At 37.3% G+C, this 19543-nt stretch overlaps 1 protein-coding gene across 1 annotated transcript; it reads left to right on the plus strand.

The window, feature by feature from the left end:
* Positions 1 to 6885: 6885 nt before the first annotated feature.
* On the plus strand, positions 6886 to 18350 carry CLDN12 (claudin 12). Its single transcript, XM_043588807.1, has 3 exons — positions 6886 to 7104; positions 8413 to 8502; positions 14979 to 18350. Exon 3 carries the CDS (start codon positions 15012 to 15014, stop codon positions 15744 to 15746), a length of 735 nt encoding a protein of 244 aa, XP_043444742.1. The 5' UTR covers positions 6886 to 7104; positions 8413 to 8502; positions 14979 to 15011; the 3' UTR covers positions 15747 to 18350.
* The last annotated feature ends 1193 nt before the right edge of the window (positions 18351 to 19543 follow it).

Here is a 19543-nt window from a genome sequence, read left to right on the forward strand (position 1 = left end):
AACATTATTTTTGCAATATATATCCATATTATTATCATACCAACATGAACTTTATGGAAAATTAATGTTTTCTTTTAAGTGGTAAACATGTATATAATTGGGAAAAAAGTCATAATGGGAAAATTGAGGTCAAAGTTATTTAAGCTTTTATCTAGTTAGCTTTATTGTAAAGTTACATATCTTTGCTCAGTATTCATTTGCTTTGGGAGGAGGGAGTACAGAGATTTCTTTGAGAAAGTTAATGAAAGCTAAAGATTTTTTTTCTTTCCAAAAATGTACATAAATAAATGGAGTATTTTCCAAGTAGTTTCACAGGGTTTGCAAAGTTCAGATAAAAAAAAAAAATAAAGGTAGATTCTCTCTAGAAATTTGTAATATCTTTTAGTTACATTTAAAATAATGTTTCAGGTGTCTGGCTGTTTCTGTCAGTGGAGCATGCAACTCTTGATCTCAGGGTCGTGAGTTCAAGCCTCACATTGGGCATTGAGATTACTTTAAATCTATAGATAACAGCTATTAAAAAAATGAAGCATACAGAATACAATTAAAAAATGTTTCAAAGCAGCAGTGAAAGCAGTAGTCTAAATTGTAAACCTTGCACAGAGGACATCTTATTTCAAAAACATGGTAACATTTTGTTTGAAGACCAAATTGTGAAATGAATTTAATGTATATTTTTAAACCCTTGAGTATCAGATTCAGTTTAAATCTGTCTCCTTATGGAATAGACAAGTGAAACAAATCCAGAAATTTTGTTTGAGTACATGATCTGTGCTGGTATTCATAATATCTAACACAGTAATGTTTCCATATGCTGTACACTGTGCTGAGATTTTCACATATATTATCTCTTTTAAACACTACACTATATTGCCTTTGGGTCATTTATTAAGTTTGGTGGTGGGTACATGAGAGTTTGGGGTTTTTTTTAACCTTTTTGAGAGACTAATGTATTTTATAATTAAAAAAAAAGTCTTTGCCTTACAAGAGTTTATACCTTGTAATTAAGTCATTTAAATAAACATAGTTAATAAATGTTGGCAGACAACATGCTGTAATATTTACTGCAAAGTTAAACAATAATGAAAATTTTATTTTTTTAAACAGCTACTTAAGGGTAGCATTTTGTTTTGTTTTGTGATTGGAGCTTGGCAAATAGAGGGAAAGTATCAGGAGTCTCTCTAGCCTTAAGTTGGGTGTCACAAGCCAGCTGAAGGAAAAGCAAAGTCAGGTAGGTAAAAGAAATGAGAATAGGAGAGAGAAAAGCATATATGTTGGAAAGTTGTAGTATTTCCATTTGAGTATTCAGGAGTAACAGGTGGGGTTATTACCTCACTTGGCTATCAAAAATGAAAAAGCCAGGGACAATATCCACTACCATTTCTAGCCATCACCAATCATTAATTTTAGGCAGTTCTAAATTTTGTACTTATTCTGTTTCTCATTATATGACTGTTGCTTAGTTAGTAATGTATTTGTAATAGAAATTAAATTCATTGGGTTGCCCAGACACTAGGTTATGTGAAGCGTAGCTATTATTTGAATCATGTCCTTATCCTCTGAAATACTTAAAATTTGAAGATCAGCCTATACGGTTTATATTATAACTAATTTTGGAGCAATATATGGCAAAGTTGGTTTTTCTTTTCTATTTATTTTATAAACTCCAAATGCATTGAAAGTCGAAAATGAAGCACAAAAGCTTCCTTTGTTCATGGCACATATTTCAATATATTTTTCTGAAATTGCCAATATCTTCTCACCAGTGGCTTCATTTTCTTATTTGTTATCAAACATTATTACTGTTATTATTCCAATATAAAAGGCTGTAAGAAGACCATGGTGTAATTCTCTTATAATAAGAAAAAGGATATAATTATAAAGCTAAAATATTCCTTCAGTTTTATTGTATATGATTTGCTACAAATTGAGGGAGGTTGAAAATGGTACTTCAAATCAAGAGCAGGTGCTGAGTAAAAGCTTATGGCTTTGAATGGATTTGAAACATCATTAGATGACAGTAAATAAAAGTCTCTGGTCAACCAAATCCTAATGAGGCAAAAGAAGAGTACTCTGTAATAAGCCTCAATTTCAAAAACAATTCTTTCCATGAACTGGTACTACTTCGAGGTCAACAGAAATTATAAGAACAATGTAATGTGGGGGCGCCTGGGTGGCGCAGTCGGTTAGGCGTCCGACTTCAGCCAGGTCACGATCTCGCGGTCCGTGAGTTCGAGCCCCGCGTCGGGCTCTGGGCTGATGGCTCAGAGCCTGGAGCCTGTTTCTGATTCTGTGTCTCCCTCTCTCTCTGCCCCTCCCCCGTTCATGCTCTGTCTCTCTCTGTCCCAAAAATAAATAAAAAACGTTGAAAAAAAAATGTAAAAAAAAAAAAAAAAGAACAATGTAATGTGTACACATGGCCTTTCCTATAAAAATAGAAACCAGAAAAAGTCACCTGCTTTAAAGAACCACTAATGCCATACTGCCAAATTTGTAACACGTTCATCAAAAGTTTATACAGGTTTATCTGTAAAAACTGGGTTAAAAACAGTGGTGATGAAAGGAGGGGGTTCTGGGCATGGTAAATGACAAAGACTTAGCACCTGAATTCAATTACACAAAGACGCCTTCAGTTATGCCACTTTAAACCAATTCTTTTGTTCAATTTCCTTCCCTCCCCTATTCACCAGTAACTTTATTAAGACTAAAAACATGGGCGTTCATCCTACCTCTTTTATAGTAGATTACAAAGTTCTAGCCATTTTTAAAATGACAGCTCACTGCTTGATTATCCAGAACGTTCTTCCCTTATTTCCTGTATTCGTTTGCTAAGATACTGTAACAAAGTACCATAAACTGAAGGACTTAACAGAAATGTGTTGTGCCACAATTCTGGAAACTAAAAATTGGAGATCAAGGTGGTTCTTTCTGAGAGCTGTTGGGAGAGAATCTCTTTTGTGTTACCTGTCTAGCTTCTAGTGGTTTGCTAGTCAACTTCGGTGTTCCTTGGCTTATAGAAGCAACACCCCAATTTCTGCCATCATCTACATGGCATTGTGTGTGTGTGTGTGTGTGTGTGTGTGTGTGTGTGTGTGTGTGTGTTTGTCTCCAAATTTTTCCATTTTATAAGGAAACATCATGATTGAATACGGCTCACCATAATGACCTCTTTTTAACTTCATTACCTCTGTAAAGACCCTGTCTTATCCTGAGGTATGTTGAAAGAGTTAGGACTCCCAACATTGGAACTTTTGAGGAATATGTTCTACCCATAATACTTTCCTACTTTTCTCTCTACGTTTCCCAACTTCCCAATTAATAGTATTTTTATGTGACTCCTCTAAAACATAGTATGTAGGGAAATTTTTAAATTAATCTGTATTTGTTGAGTTTTAGTCATGGAAATATTATGGTGAGCTATGACTAAAACATAAAAAGGGAACAATATGTGCTAGTTGCTTCCCAATTTGGAATTGACGTGTATAATCTAGAGAAGATAAAATTATTCAGATAAGGGTGAAAGCAGGATTTGAGTGGGAAAAGAGGATAGTTGAAAGCCATTCCAAGTTCAGAATAGCTTCAACGGGCATTTCAAAAAAGTACAGTTTTAGACACAAATCCAAAGTAAGGAGACTGCCCTGATCTGGAAAGTTCTGAATGGTAACAGCTACCTTTTGGGAATACCTACCACAAACTACTTACTAATTTTGAGCATATCATTTAACCTCTCTGCATCTCAATTTATTTGTCATTAATGTGGAGTTATTGTGATTAAATTAGATGATTCATGGAAAACGTGTTTGGAATGTAAGAAATATTCAATGTTCTCTATTATTTTTAAATTGGCAATATATACATAAGGAAATTGTTGCACATATCTTAATATGAGGAGACAAGGGCTTAAATAGGATTGTGACAATTCCTTGTAGTGAAAAAAGAGCAAATGGATATTCCAAAGGAAGAATTAAGATGCGGTCCCTAATTTAACTAAAAAGTATGAAGATTTCAAAAACAGATAAGAAAGGGAAACTGCTGATAAAATAAGGAATGTTGGAAGCCTTAAGGAGTATAATTATTAACTTATATTTGGAGAATACTGAAATTAAAGTTAATGGCAGTTAACAATATGAGCTGGTAATTAGAAATAGTCCTAAAGTTATGAAAAGTCTTGGCCAGACATGTGGATTTGGAGATTTCAGGTTACCCTTTGAAGAAGTATTTATTGATAGAGAGGGCCCCAAGGACAGAGGCTTTTGATAATTGGGGAATGGGGAGGAGAACGTGAAAGCAACAGGTGGACAGGGAACAAATCAGGTAAATCATGGTAGAAATGGGTAGGGTAGAAATGTTGATGTTTCCAAAAACGAGAAAGCAGAGTTCGGGGTGGGTGCGGGCGGGGGGGGGAGGGGAGAGGCAGTCAGAACTGTGCAATGTGGACCTGAAGGAGGTGGAAGACAATTCGGAACCCAAAAGAGACCCTTGGATGCAACGGAAAGGAGTTATTAGTGACTGTGGCAGGCAGAATAATGGTCCCCTAAAGATGTCCTCATCCTCATCTCAAGAATATGCTGTGAATATGCTCTGTTATGTGGCAAGGGAGAATTAAGGTTGCTCATCTGATGACCATAGAGTAAATTATCCTGGGTGGTGCAAATAGGTCAAATGTAATCATAAGAGTTCTTAAAAGATGACAGAGGGTTACAGAAGAATGTCTGAGTGATGTGATTCAGATGTTGAGAGACTCAACCAGCCATTGCTGAGTTTGAAAATGGAAGGGGGCCATAAGCCAAAGAATGCAGGTGTCCTCAGGAAACTGAGAAGACAAGGAAACAGAACCTTTCCTCAAGCTTTCAGAGAAGAATGCAGCCCTACCAACACCTTTAGTTTAACCCAGTGAGATCTGTGTCAGGTTTCTGACCTTCGGAACTGTAAGATAATAAATTTGTGTAATTTTAAGACACTGAATTTTGTGGTAATTTGTTACAGCAACAATAGGAAACTAATACAGTAAGCAGACCTTTGTAGAATTGGTGGCGAGAGACTGCAGTGAATTTTTTTAAGGATTTGACTTACTCCTTGAAAAGTCTCCATGATTGGGGGGGAAGGAGTCTTGTTTGAGAAAAGAATCGAAAGCCAGGATTCTTAACTGCTGATCTAAAGTCTTTCCTTTAGAGAATGATGTTCCAATATTCTAGTCCCACAAAGGTGTGTGCATATGCATTTTGTTCCATCTTTGCTATACCAAAGGCCAGGTTAACCATAGACATGAACTTATCAATTAGTTTAAAAATAGTGTTGTCATCCCTTCCTTTTGGTGCTGTTACTTTTTTATTATAATCAATTACATATTCATCCCAGCTAACGTCTGCTAACCAGGTAGTATTCATTAGTGATGAGGAAATAAATTATAAAATGATTTTGTATACAGTTATGGGATTCAATTCAGTTTTTTAGATGAAAGAGCTGAAGTTCAGAGCAAAGAAGTGAGTTATGCTGTGTCATATTGCCATCATCCATCACTGAGGTCGAATATTCTTTCTCATAATTACATCTCTAGGTCTAGTTTTAGGATTAGATTGCTTCTGGTCTTAGATAGCTCCATCCATCCTCTGAAGCAGTATGGCAGATGGGAAGGTAGTAATAGTGGATAGTAGACTTTCACCCTTTTCCATCACTAACAAAATTCCCTCGAGCAACACAAAATGGAAAATGGTTAAAAACAACAACAACAAAAACCAGTGTCAGACACTGTTGTAAACTTCTCTATGTATAGTAACTCATTCAATCCTTACCATTATTTTTAGATAAGATCCCGAGCCACAAGGAGGTTACTTAACTTGCCCAAGTTAAGTACAGGGGCAGAGTGGGATAGGGATGGATGCCATGCTTTACTTTTGTTTAAAACTATGATGCTTTTTTCAAACTTTTATTTGAAAATGTTTAAAGATACAGAGAATTGGAATGGTAAATTAACACCCATATACTTCCTCTCTCTAGATGCAACAATTACTAACATTTGCCACATTTACTTTATTTCTATTTATGTGTGTGATCATTTGAAATTAGTAGGCATCATGACACTTCAACATCCTTTATATATGAAAAAGAAATCAGATCTGTCCAATACAAGACTTCTGAAACCTTTATTTTAATTCAGATATTCACGAATACAGTAATTCATATTTAGGAGAAGCCACAAAGAAAGGGACAGGATGTTGAAATTGTGCAGAAGAGTAGAGTTAGTTCAAATATCTAATAGCCAGTTATGTGCTCAGCGCTTTGCCTGTATTAAGTCCCTTTAATTTTCAAGACAATTTTATGATGCAGGTAATCTTATCCTCATTACAGATAACCTCAGAGGGAAGTAACTTGCCCAAGGCAGCCCAACTAATATGTAGCAAAACCCCATATAAAACAAAGCAGCTAAATATGTTTTTAAAATTTTAAAACAAAGGATGCTGAACTGTCACGATGCCTATCATCATAGTGATCACATACATATAAGTGGAGAGAAGATAAATGTGGCAAATGTTGATAATTGTTGAATCTAGAGCGTAAGTGTATGGGTGTTCATTGTACCATTCAAATTCTCTATCTTTGAAAATATTCCAAATCAATTTGAGCTGTTTTCCTTTTTGTGACTCCATAAATGTTTTATGAAAAAATGTATGTAAGGATTTTTGCTAACAAATCTTAAGCGGAGATCACATTTAGTAGTAAATATTTACTTGAGCACCTAACTCAAAAGTATTTTTACTTCTGTTTCGTTTAACTTTTTTTTTTTTTTTTTTTTTTTTAAACAGCTGTAACTGAAACCTGGACGGAACTGAAGGTGCAAGGGGAATAATGTGGCTGGAGGTTGGGGAGATCGGCGAGAGGTGGTCGCAGGATGTTGCCTGCGGCCGGCGTCCCCGTGGTTTCTGGGAATTGTAGTCTCTCAGTCATTCAGGGCATTCCTGATTAGGGTCTCGGGAGAACCTGACTAAGCTCCCAGAAGCCTCCGGTGCGGCTCGCCGGGGACGCACTTCCTGGGACGCCGCGAGGGAGACGCTCTAAGAAGCTCCTCTGTGTCGGCGAGTGAAATGTCTTGGATGTGAGAAACAGGTAGGTGTGGTCAAGAATCCGGGTCTTTTGCATGAATAGTGGAGGATTTTGTGTAAAATAGCTAAGTGGAAGGGAATCAGGAACCCCGAAAACTGTTGACCACATCTGTGGACGTCAAGAATCTGGGTCCTTTGCATAAATAGTGGAGGATTTTGTGTAAAATAGCTAAGTCGAAGAGAATCAGGGACCCTGAAAACTGTTGACCACATCTGTGGACGTGAAAATTGAGTGAGGAGGTATTTTATAAGGCTTTAAAAAATTATTTTGTACAGAGGAGTATGGAAATGTCGAGGTGTCTTGCCGCAGCAGCCAAGGGCTTGGGCTTGGCTAGCGGGGTGTGAGGTGTGGAGCTGGAAGTTGCTATTTTTGAATCACCAGCTGGTTGTGTAATGATGACCTGCTCTTGGTTCAGACCCACTCAGTGTTCCAGGGATGGGCTTGTTCACAGTCACTGTTGCGGTCTCTTTCCATTGGCTCTAACCAGGAGAGCTTTTTTTTCCCCTTCTTTTTCTCTCTTTCTTTCTGCTAGCTCTGATGCTTCTAAGGACAGGGCTTGAAGGAAAGGAGAAGGAGTGAGGGTTTTTCTGGAAGCTTGGTTTACTCTGAAGCCCAAGTTGTGTGTAATAACGCCTTGGAGGGGGCTCGTCACCACGTTAGAGGAAGGCCAGATTTGGTGACCCCACTTAAAATGAAAAGTCAGGGATCCTGGTGTGTGTCTTTAATTGTAAATCAAGTTACCTTAATTTGGAGTGAGGAATTCTATGATATTAACTCAAGAAACATACATTTAGAAAAGAAAAATTACAATTTGAAATCTCTTCTGTGCAGACTGTTGAGGACAACATTCTATATAATAATAATAGGGCTAGTGATAAATGCCTTATCCAGGAAGTTCTGAAGCTTTTACAAGTTTGTATCCTCGTCCTACCTATTGTGATAAATAGTTTGAAAAGGAAGTTGTTGATGCTTAAAATAGATCTATGGTAACATACTTAAATGGCAGGTAGAGCCATTGGTGGAATTGTAAATTAGTTGCAAAGTTTAGGATGCACAATGCAGATCAACTTTTGTTCAGCCTAGTTTTGTTACCAGTATTCTTTTAAAAGGTACAAAAGAAACAAATTTCTTTTACTTTCAAGACAACTAACTGCACAGTGTTTCCTTGGCTCTCCTTATTCGTAATCATCAGAAGGATCTAAAAAATCCGTTATATATGTGTGTGTGTACGTTATATGTGTGTGTGTATACATATACACATAATTTAGAGAGGTATCATGTTAATTTGGGACATTTTCCCTATTTCTTTAGGCCCAGATCATCTCTACTGTCTATTCAGATGTGCATATATTTCTTCTAAGTTGATTAAAGTTGTTTTAGAGCTGTCAAGTACTTCAAAGAGTAAGTACATTCTTTGATTTTACTCCTTTTCCTTTTTCCACCATATATGAGATGTCATGTTTTTCTCTTGTTCAGCAAAATAAAGTTATAAGATAGATCTCCCTTGTGAGTGCAATGATTGACCTACAGTTTCTAAAATAACTCAAATTACTGGTAGAAGGGACTGCTAGTGTTACCATCAAGAATTAATGTAGCTACTGTTACACATGTGTTCTCATATAGCTATTCCTGGGATTATCCCTGAAAAAAATTACATAGCGATGGGTCTGTGAATTCCTAAAGCTGTTACCCATTATTCCTGCCTTAGACTTCTTTGAACACTATTCAAAACCATAGATATCTTTTTGAAAATATTTTTATTTGAAATGATACATTTGATCACCTTTAACTGCGTACCAAATTTTATCCATCTACTTCTCTGAAAGTCACCATGGAACAGATAGATGACAAATGTGAAGTGCTTGTTTTGAAACAGAGACTTCATTTGATGTGCTCAGTAACTACTCTAAAGAGAATGCTCTGTTATTATTGTTTTATGGCTGTAACCATGTGTGATTGTTTGCTAAGATCCGGAAGAAAAGTGTGTTCCTAGCTAAAGAAAATAAATAAGCCTACTAGTAATCATTATAAACTTAAATTTCTGACCATACTCTGTTTTACAAAGGGTTTTACTGTTCATGGTCTTACAGCTACCTTGGATGGCATTTTATAGGTGAGATATTTGAGTTCAGAGGACATAGATGACTTGCCCAGGTTGTGACTGGCATTTGGGTCTTCGGTTGCTGGGACTGTAATACCAGGTTGCCTCTTAGATGGAAACAAAAAGCCCAGACACCTGTATATTTGACCTAGCTGGTATTCAGGAGTGCTACTTAGATTTGTTAGTGTGTTTTTAACCTTACATACTTTCTACAGTCCCTAATAAGGGATTTTCATGTGACAAAAAGGTGTTTATCTTTTTTTTTTCTCCATTGCTCTTTTATTTTTTTTTTAATTTTTTTTTTCAACATTTATTTATTTTTGGGACAGAGAGAGACAGAGCATGAACAGGGGAGGGGCAGAGAGAGAGGGAGACACAGAATCGGAAACAAGCTCCAGGCTCTGAGCCATCAGCCCAGAGCCTGACGCGGGGCTCGAACTCACGGACCGCGAGATCGTGACCTGGCTGAAGTCGGATGCTTAACCGACTGCGCCACCCAGGCGCCCCTCCATTGCTCTTTTAAAAAGAAAATCTAAATACAAATAAAATAGTTTTGCTTTAAAAATAGTTTTGCTTTGATGAACATTAATTTGATATATTAACCACTCTTAATAAAGGAGTATATCCACTAGTAACATACCTATTAAGTAGAAAACACCAGGTTCAACACTGTTATAATTGATTGATCCATTGACCACTATGGAAGTTAACTAGTGTTGCCAAGCTTAGATATTTATTTCTAGAAGAATAGTCTCTATGTGAATACTTGGGAATGGCCTCATTTATCTTGGGAAGTTTTTAGGGCAAGAAAATGAACTTTGTTTTAAAAAAATAGGAGAGACTGGTCACGTAAGAGTGGAAAGCGGAGGCATGGTCTAGAAGCAACTTGGAGACTTCAAAACACAGGGTATGAATGAATGAATGAGTAAGTGAGTGAATGAATGAAAGAAACTGATAACAGAGCAAATTTGTGACCTTCTTCCTGGATCATGACTATACCCATGTGGACCTTACATTTATTTGTTTGTTTATTTCTTTAACAAATAATTGAGTGTCTTCTGTGTACCAGTGTGGGACAGAATAAAAGAGAAGGCTCTCTGTCCTCCTGGAATTCAGTCTGGTAGGAAAGATAAATGTTGAATGAGGAATTATAAGCATAATCACTGCTACCAAAGAAAAAGTACAAAGGTGCTTTCAGATCATATAACCAGGGCCGGTGGGGAGGTTAAGGATAGGGGAAGAGAAAACAGGTTTGGGGCCAGCCTCCTTGGAAATTAGAAAGATGAACACCTGTTAGGTAAGCAAAGAATAGAATGAAATTAAGAAAGTCCTGGAAGGAAAAATAGCATGAACTAAAGCCTTTAGCCAAATTTAAAAGTGCAAAATTTGGGGGTTAGTCAGTAAGTGTCCAACTTCATGAAGCTCAGGTCATGATCTCATGGTTCGTGAGTTCGAGCCGCATGTTGGGCTCTGTGCTGACAGCTCAGAGCCTGGAGCCTGCTTCAGATTCTGTGTCCCCCTATCTCTCTGCTCCTCCCCCACTCACACTCTGTCTCTCTCTCTCAAAAATAAATAAATAAATAAATAAATAAATAAATAAATAAATAAATGTGCAAAATTTGAAGAGTTAAAAGCAGTATGGCTACATAGTCTGTAGCATGTTAGATGGGAAGCTGATACAATAAGGATATTGAGGATTTGGCAGGAACCAGATGGTGGGATTTGAAACTTTGGAAAACATGGGAAAGTTTTGAAACTTAGAAACTGTATTCTGAGGGAAATAGGAAGCCATTGAATGTAAGAAATGTAGCAAGGGGCATCTGGCTGGCTCTGTCAGTGGAGCATACAACTCTTAATCTCAAGGTTATGCATTTGAGCCTCATATTGAGTGTAGAGATTACTTAAAATCTTTAAAAAAAGTGAAATAATCAGATTTGTGTTTAATTATTTTGGATTAAGAATTAATTGGCATAGCACAAGAGTAGAGATCTTTCACCCTCTTAATATGAACAAATCCTAACCTGAGAGCATTATTTTCAGTTTTAAATCATTAAACATTCCTTTTCCTAACTATCCCTATTAAATGTTATTTCATCCCTCTAGTGAGATCTATGACATCAAATCATGCATATGTGGAGTTAAGAACAGGTCATAAAAAGTAAAGCAACCAAAGAAAGTTACAAAGAGCAAGGACATTAATTCCAGCACTGAGGTTGAAATTAGCTAAAGAATTGAGGTTACTAGTATTTCCCATGTGAAAAATGCCATTGCATTTCTTGTTGGCTGTGTAAATTAGGACTTCTACTCAATCTCTGGGGTCTGAGCTAAGAATGCTTCAGTAAAAGCAAGTTCAGGGGACTGATATAACATGTGTGTTGATTTGATGCAGTATAAATATTAACACACTTGATCCCAAAGTAAATATTGACCCACCTCTGTTCATTAGTGTCATTTGATAGTCTATAGTCTAAGAACTACAGAAATTTATTTATTAATATTAAAGTCATTCATTCTGATATCGTTTCTTACTCCCTTTGTATTGTAGGAATTAGTGGCACAAGACAGCTTGATTGGAGAAATCTCAATTATATTGATACTCCAAGTTTTTGACGCCTATCTCTGAAAGCAAGAGGGAATTTGTGATTGGGTTAGGATGCTGAGCGCATTGCCTAAAGGAGTTTTGAGGCTTTGAGAGAAACAGAAGGAACCTTTTTTCTTGAGTCTTCACAACTTTAATCAAATCATCATTCTCTTTCATTGCTCAGTCTTTTTCTAACGCTGGATGATACATTTTTATGAACAGGTACCTTACTGGTTCACTTTCCTTAATATCTAACAATATCAGTTGATAGGTAGTAATCATATAATTGATTGTTAGCATTTTGAGTTCTCATAAAGCAGCATATTCTTTCTCTCAGTCTGATTGTTAACACATTGGAGCAAGGTCCAGATCTTAGTGGCCTCAGTGTCAATCTAGGGTATTTTGCTTGTGCTAAATACTGAGTTGAATAAATCAATTCATTGAATGAATTATTACTTATAATAACTACTTCCTTGTCCAGTTCTACATTACCAGTAGTCTAATAGTGCCCGGTACTTATTTATTCCAGTATTGCCAGAATGACTTATGTGCCAGGTACTGTGCAAGTTGGTAACAGCATGTGGGGGAGACAGGTAAATGAACGAAAATCAACAAGAAGCTGAAATTTGGAGCGTGACATCATTAGCAGCCTTTTCCAGTATAAACATCCTCAAACCTGCACCACAGTTTCCATTGCTGGAACAAGGTGGTTGGTTGCTAAAATTAAGCAAGACAGTGTTTCCCCCCAATTTGAATGAAAAATATAAATTCAGACTATAATTCCTTTGTTTTTTTCATCTGTTACATATTCATAAACAATTTCTACTTCTGGTAATCTTGACAGAAGGCAACATAATAAACAAGTAGTAAACTAATATTAATGGAGAAACTCAGAACTAATTATGTTTAGCTTGAAGACTTTGAAAAATGATTCACTTGTGCTTACACTTTGATTTTATATTGTACAGTTATATAGGTATGTATACATACCTATATGTTTTCTGCTAGTAAAGTTATTCCTAGTTTATGTGATTATATTAATATGCAAATATGTTGTTTCCTAAAGAACATTATGCCTTCCCATTCAAACACATGTGATCAAGTCCTAACCCAGTTTAGCATTTTGATCTTCTTTCTGGCCCCTGAACTCCTGGGAATGCTACTCCACCATCGCAGCAGATAATATTTGACTCTGCAAAGGATGATGGGTACTCTGAACACATACATACAGTATGTATCATGAAGATGCCCCTTCATCATTATCTGACTAAAAGAAGTAAATGTGCTGCCTTATTAGTCTGTTGTGTTGCCTCATTGGGGGTATGATAGAAGGCAGAGAAAATACATTTGAGTGGTTTGGAAAGTGAGTTTTAGACTCTTAAAGCTGAATAAGATACTGGTTCTTGTACTTTGTCATATACAGAGAAAGAACACAGCCATTTATTTATTTATTTATTTATTTATTTATTTATTTAAATTGTTTTTACATTTATTTATTTTTGAGAGAGAGAAACAGAGAATGAGCAGGGGAGGGGCAGAGAGAGAATCAGAAGCAGGCCACAGGCTCCAAGCTGTCAGCACAGAGCCTGATGCAGGGCTTGAACCCACGAACCGTGAGATCATGACCTGAGCTGAAGTCGGACGCTCAACTGACTGAGCCACCTAGGCACCCCAAGAACACACACAGCCCTTTAATTTGCAATGAGAGAAAGGCCTGGCTACTTTTTTTTTTTTTCCTTTTCTTACAATAGCATTGGTAGAGATATATAGGTTCTCATAACTTCAAGAATCTTTGCATTCATCTTATATGAGCACTAATTGTATAATAACCAATAACCACTACTGTAATAACCTGAAAAGCATGCAAGTCAGCTTGAGTCGGCCAGGAAGTAGTTGAGCAGACTAATTTCAGGGGTCTTTGTTCTCTTCTTTTCATTTGACTAACTCATTGGAGAGGAGTTCGTTTAGATTTTGTAATTATCAGTGTGGCTAGTATATAGGAATGAGATGTTAGATGTTGCTTTTTCTTTTTTTTTTTTAATTTTTTTTTTTTTTTAACATTTATTTATTTCTGAGACAGAGAGAGAGACAGAGCATGAACAGGGGAGGGGCAGAGAGAGAGGGAGACACAGAATCGGAAGCAGGCTCCAGGCTCTGGGCTATCAGCCCAGAGCCTGACGCGGGGCTCGAACTCACGGACCGCGAGATCGTGACCTGAGCTGAAGTCGGAGGCTTAACCGACTGAGCCACCCAGGCGCCCCATAGATGTTGCTTTTTCTTATGTAAAGTTTATTCAGCAAACATTCTTTAAACTGCTCTGTGTGCCAGGCACTGAGCTGGTCACTGAGTGCTAAGAAGTAGTTAACACTTGAATTGCTCTTACCAACATGCCAGACATGTTTTAAGTACTGGACATTATATTAACTCACTGAATACTTAAAAGAACTCTGCGAGGTAGGTACTATTATTTTTACAGATGAGGAAGATGAATTACAGAGAAGTTCTGTAGCTGACCCAAGGTCACTTGGTTAGTAAATGAGGAAGTGGGGATTACAATGCTAGCAGTCTGGCTCAGAGTCCCTCCTCAGCCAGTCTGCTGTCTTGTAATGCTTCTTTCCCTACATCTTTGTCTTTTATGAGCTGCCTTCACCTCAGCCGCATGCTAGTTTCATTTTACATTTCATGAGCATTGGAGGCTGAGTTTGTGTTTTTTTTATAGTTGACAGTTATGAGTCCTCCAACCCAGTATATTTAAAGGCCGGACACATTAAAGTACTTCATATATATACGTTGAATGAGTGATTAGTGACAACTGAGAGACTTTAAGATGTGATGTTAAGAGAATTTGAAATTATTTTGATGGTTCTTCTGATTTGCAGAAAAATACTCATGTTCAATATTTCTTGAAACCCCAATATTTCTTGAAAATACTCATATTTGAAGAAAAGTACTCATGTTCAACAACTTCAGCTGCTACATGACCCAGGCAGTGGTAACTAAGCATATGTGAGTGTACCTGTGCTCTGAGGTCACATGCATATGTGTTTATATACATTCATATTATACATAGGAAACAGGGACAGAATTTCCCTCTTTGCATTGACATCACTAGTTGTGCTGCCAACCAGCACCACCCTTCCTGCTCTGCTCTCCTATTGTCCCCTCATGATTTGTCCTCTTGTGTGTCACCCCTAGTCTTACTGACAGTACTGCACAAGCCTGCCTGCCATGGGCTGTCGGGATGTCCATGCAGCCACAGTCCTCTCCTTCCTGTGTGGAATCGCCTCGGTAGCAGGCCTCTTTGCGGGGACTCTGCTTCCCAACTGGAGGAAATTACGACTGATCACATTCAACAGAAATGAGAAGAATCTGACTGTTTACACTGGCCTGTGGGTGAAGTGTGCCCGATATGATGGGAGCAGTGACTGCCTGATGTATGACACTACTTGGTACTCATCAGTTGACCAGCTGGACTTGCGGGTCCTCCAGTTTGCCCTGCCTCTCAGCATCCTGATTGCAATGGGTGCCCTGCTGCTCTGCCTGATTGGAATGTGTAACACGGCCTTCAGGTCCTCAGTGCCCAACATCAAACTGGCCAAGTGTCTGGTCAATAGTGCAGGCTGCCATCTGGTGGCTGGGCTGCTGTTCTTCCTGGCAGGTACTGTGAGCCTCTCCCCATCCATCTGGGTCATCTTTTATAACATTCATCTGAACAAGAAATTTGAGCCAGTCTTTACATTTGACTACGCAGTGTATGTCACTATGGCTAGTGCTGGGGGCCTGTTTATGACTTCCCTTTTACTGTTTATTTGGTACTGTGCATGCAAATCTTTGCCTTCTCCTTTCTGGCAACCACTGTATTCCCATCCTCCCAGTATGCATACTTACTCACAGCCCTATTCAGCACGCTCTCGCCTCTCTGCCATCGAAATTGACATTCCAGTAGTTTCACATACCACCTAATGGGGAAGTAGTTAGTTCTCAGAGAAAACTTGTAGCCTCACATTTCCCTTGTACAAGGAGCTGTTTTAGACCTATATACATTTTTCTTTGTTTCTGACCAATGAAGCCAAATTTGTATGTCCCAGTAGAATGAAGTGCTGCTAGTTTTATGAAAAGTACATTATTTCAAATGTGAATCATTCCTTTTATCTTGCTTCTTATGCTAGAAGGATTTTTAACCTCTATGTTGATATCTAATCAGTTATTCAAGTGGAAAGGACCTGTGTCTCAGTTGAGGTGATTTAGAACAACATGGTAAAGTAAAAAAATGATGGCTAAGACAGGCTGTTGTACATGATCTTTATGAGTATTTCAGAATGTGTATTGTCCTTTTTCCATAATACCTTAAACTGGGAAGAAGGGCAATTTCAAATATAAGAAATTTCTTTCAGGTAAGGGTAATGTTTTAACAGTAGTCAGTCTACCAGCTTAAGGCTGTAACTTTTCTTACCTTTCTCTCGGGGCTAATTGTATTGAATAGAGTTTGGTATTTTGAAGATTACTTTCTTTGTGAGTTCCTTATCTTCTACCTCATGGCAGTGTTTAAAATAAAATGCATTTTAAGTGATGGCAGAGAGAATAAGTCTAACATTTTAAATAACTACTAGTATGGATAACATTTAACATAATTTTAAAAGTTAATGATTCTGTAATTTGTATTATCAGAGTTAAAATGGGGCCATGCGATGGATTGGTGCTTCCTCTCTGAGGCAGAAAAGCCTTATTTTTTTTCAGATAGCATCCACCAAGTAATACACATGCACCTGTATAATCTCTTAGTGACAAAGAGAAAGAAAGAAAGAGGCCCAAGTGGTTGGTTCTCTTTTAGACAGTGGTAGGGGACGAGCATCTGTTCTTTGGCGACAATATCAGAGATTCACTCTGGTGACTGCCTTTTGAATGATGAGTGAAGTAAGTTATGGCTTCACCATGACCACATTCACTCTTGATTCAGTTCCTGCCCTTGTCACTGATTATTTCCTTGAGCGTATATCTTTGCTCAACACTTTAGTGGGTGCTATAGAGAATACATGAAAAGTATGAGATCAGGTCCCATCCACTAAGAAATTTTAATATAATAAAGAAAATCAAACTGTTAAACAACAGGGAACAGTCTGACTTTATTGGCAGCTGGTCTTAATTTCTCAGTCATTGATCCAGGAATATATTTCAATCAGCGACGTGGCTTTCTAGCAGACAGGCTTATTGTACAATACCAGCAATATTCTGGAACTTAGAAATTCAGTTCATTGGATCTTTTAGAGCACCTACCTTAGCCTAGACACTGTAATGACACTGTCGGATTCATGAGAATGGACAAAATTGGTAGAGAAATTAAATTGTTTCCTTCTCACCTCTGAGAGTATGATGATGTATTGAAGAGGGAGGAGTATTTAAAATCTTTCCTCTAAAGGGGTAATATTTAGGTACAACCATGTTAACACCAAGATGAATGCTTAGAAATTCAGGGAAATTGGGTCTTTACCCTTATGAATTTGAGCTGCTGACTTAATTGGTATAATTTGCTACACATTAGTACTATGTTCATAAGGATTTTGTTTTATTAACCATTACATATTTCACAAACAGCTAGTTGCATGGTAAACAGGTGGTTATTATGCCTCTTTGCAAATCTGGATATGATTCTGGTACTTCTGTGGATGTAAGTGGTTCTTCCCCACCCCACCCCCCACCCCCCGCAATTACAGCACTAGTTTATGTATATAGCAAATAAATCCAGTTGTAAACTTTTTAAATGCCATCAGTATAAAGCATGCAAAACTATGGTTTTTTTAGTTATAGCTTCTGATTACCTTCAGTTCCATTCCTTTTTACTCTTCGCAGATGTGGCTGAATCTTGATCACTCCAAAACAATGGCAAGTAGAATTTTGAGATTAATATTAATTTACTCCTGTGCTAATTAATATCAGTCCCCTCTCTCACTAAATTTGTCCAGAAGTGTCAAGAACTATACCATCTTCCTGTTCTTTGTATAAACAATGTTAAAGAAAAGCAGATTCAACCATTAATACACTAGACATGTTTTAGTCCGTGCGATCATAAATATAAATGTGCAGCTTTTCCTGTAAGCATTTTTTGCAGTCTTTTCATAATCTGTAGACTCAAATTAGTATTTATTATGGATATACTAGGCAAAAGAAACAGCTGTTTCCCTTATTGTCTTTAATATTTCAGATTTGCTATCAATACCTATTCTTCAAAGCCATCAAAGGAAAGCAAGTATTTACATTTCTTTTTAGTAGTTTTTGAGTACTCATCAAGCTATCATTGTGATGGGGGATATGTTTTTTTGTTGTTGTTACAAGTTATTAATGTTAAGGGCCTTTTACAGAATCCAGCTTGGAAAACAACCTTAAATGTGATATGATGCACCAGATTTGGTTTATCCAGCCATGGGAGGAAAAAAAAAAGAACCACTCTTGAGTTTACTTTACTTGTAATTATACACTATAATAGATAATGTTTGTTGTAAACTGCAATGTAAAACCTCAGTGAAACTGCACTGTATTTCTTGATGTTTATTAAAAGATGTATTTTTACAAGTTTTTGTTTCCTTTTCCTCAATGCTTTAAGGGAAAATGTTTTGAGAAATGTTTCTCAAGTATATATAAATTGGAAAAGATACAGCCCATTTAAAGCCCTATAGAATAGCAATTGGAAAGGAATTGGAAAACATGGATTTATTATTCCAGAAGCATCAAGACCCTTCACCCATTTTAAGAGTGGTCCTAGGAGTTCACTGGACTATTTCAGCGTTCCACAAGAAAGCACTGAATGAAGTTAGTGTGCCAGATTTGCCTCATCAATGGAGTTTTCTCATGGTCTGTGTTCCTGAAGATTGAGAGTTCTCAAATGGTTAAATAGGAGGGTGTTTCCTTATTCTTCAGAACATGAGGTTTCCAGAAGTGGTCCTGATAGGTAAGTCACCTTAAAATTTCTGAAGCCTGGGATGGGCTTTTAGTTTTTGGATTATAGCCTTCTGGGATGCTTCTCATATGCACTCTTCACTGAATCCCTGCTCTGTGGTAGTACCTTAGATGGAAGAGCCATACATTGCACTGGAAATCGGAAGCTGCTACAGGTTGGGCATCCCCAGCTGAATACGCTAACACTACAATTCAGAGTCTGCCCCTCAGTTGGACAGGTTCAGTGAGGAAGACTGAGTGCTGGAGAATTCCTTAATGCAAACCAAATTCACAAGAGACTGATTTACCAACCATAAATGAGAAATACAGCTTACTGGCAACCACTATCCAAGACCTGTTTTATAAATACACCCTAAACAGATCTCCTATGAGAAAAGACAGATTCCAGCCCTGGGATAGGCAAAGTACAAGATAAGCCCAGCATATCTTTCTCTTCCAGAAAGTAGAAAATGCTCAAAGAATGATGGAGACTTGACAAATTATATAGGAGCCAGCTTCAAGAAGTTCCCACTGGCCATACCTGACAATCTGAGCATCAAAATGAATAGTAATGGGTTCTGATCCATTGAATAAATCCAAATTTTGTGTGTCTGTGCTGATATAAATAGAAAGAAAGAAAAGCTATTTATTATAGTAAAATACCAAGAAGTAAATATAGAGAAGAAGATGGAGTTAGGAAAATATTAATAGAACTAAAGGTAGTTTGTGAGAGTTTGATGAAAACCAACATACTTACTTAGTCTCAAAATACTCAATAAGTCTACAAATGACTTATTATTTTCAAAGGGGAGAATACTAACTTTATAGTG

This window comes from Prionailurus bengalensis, chromosome A2 (assembly GCF_016509475.1).
Source record: "Prionailurus bengalensis isolate Pbe53 chromosome A2, Fcat_Pben_1.1_paternal_pri, whole genome shotgun sequence".
NCBI classification, from domain to species: Eukaryota; Metazoa; Chordata; class Mammalia; order Carnivora; family Felidae; genus Prionailurus; species Prionailurus bengalensis.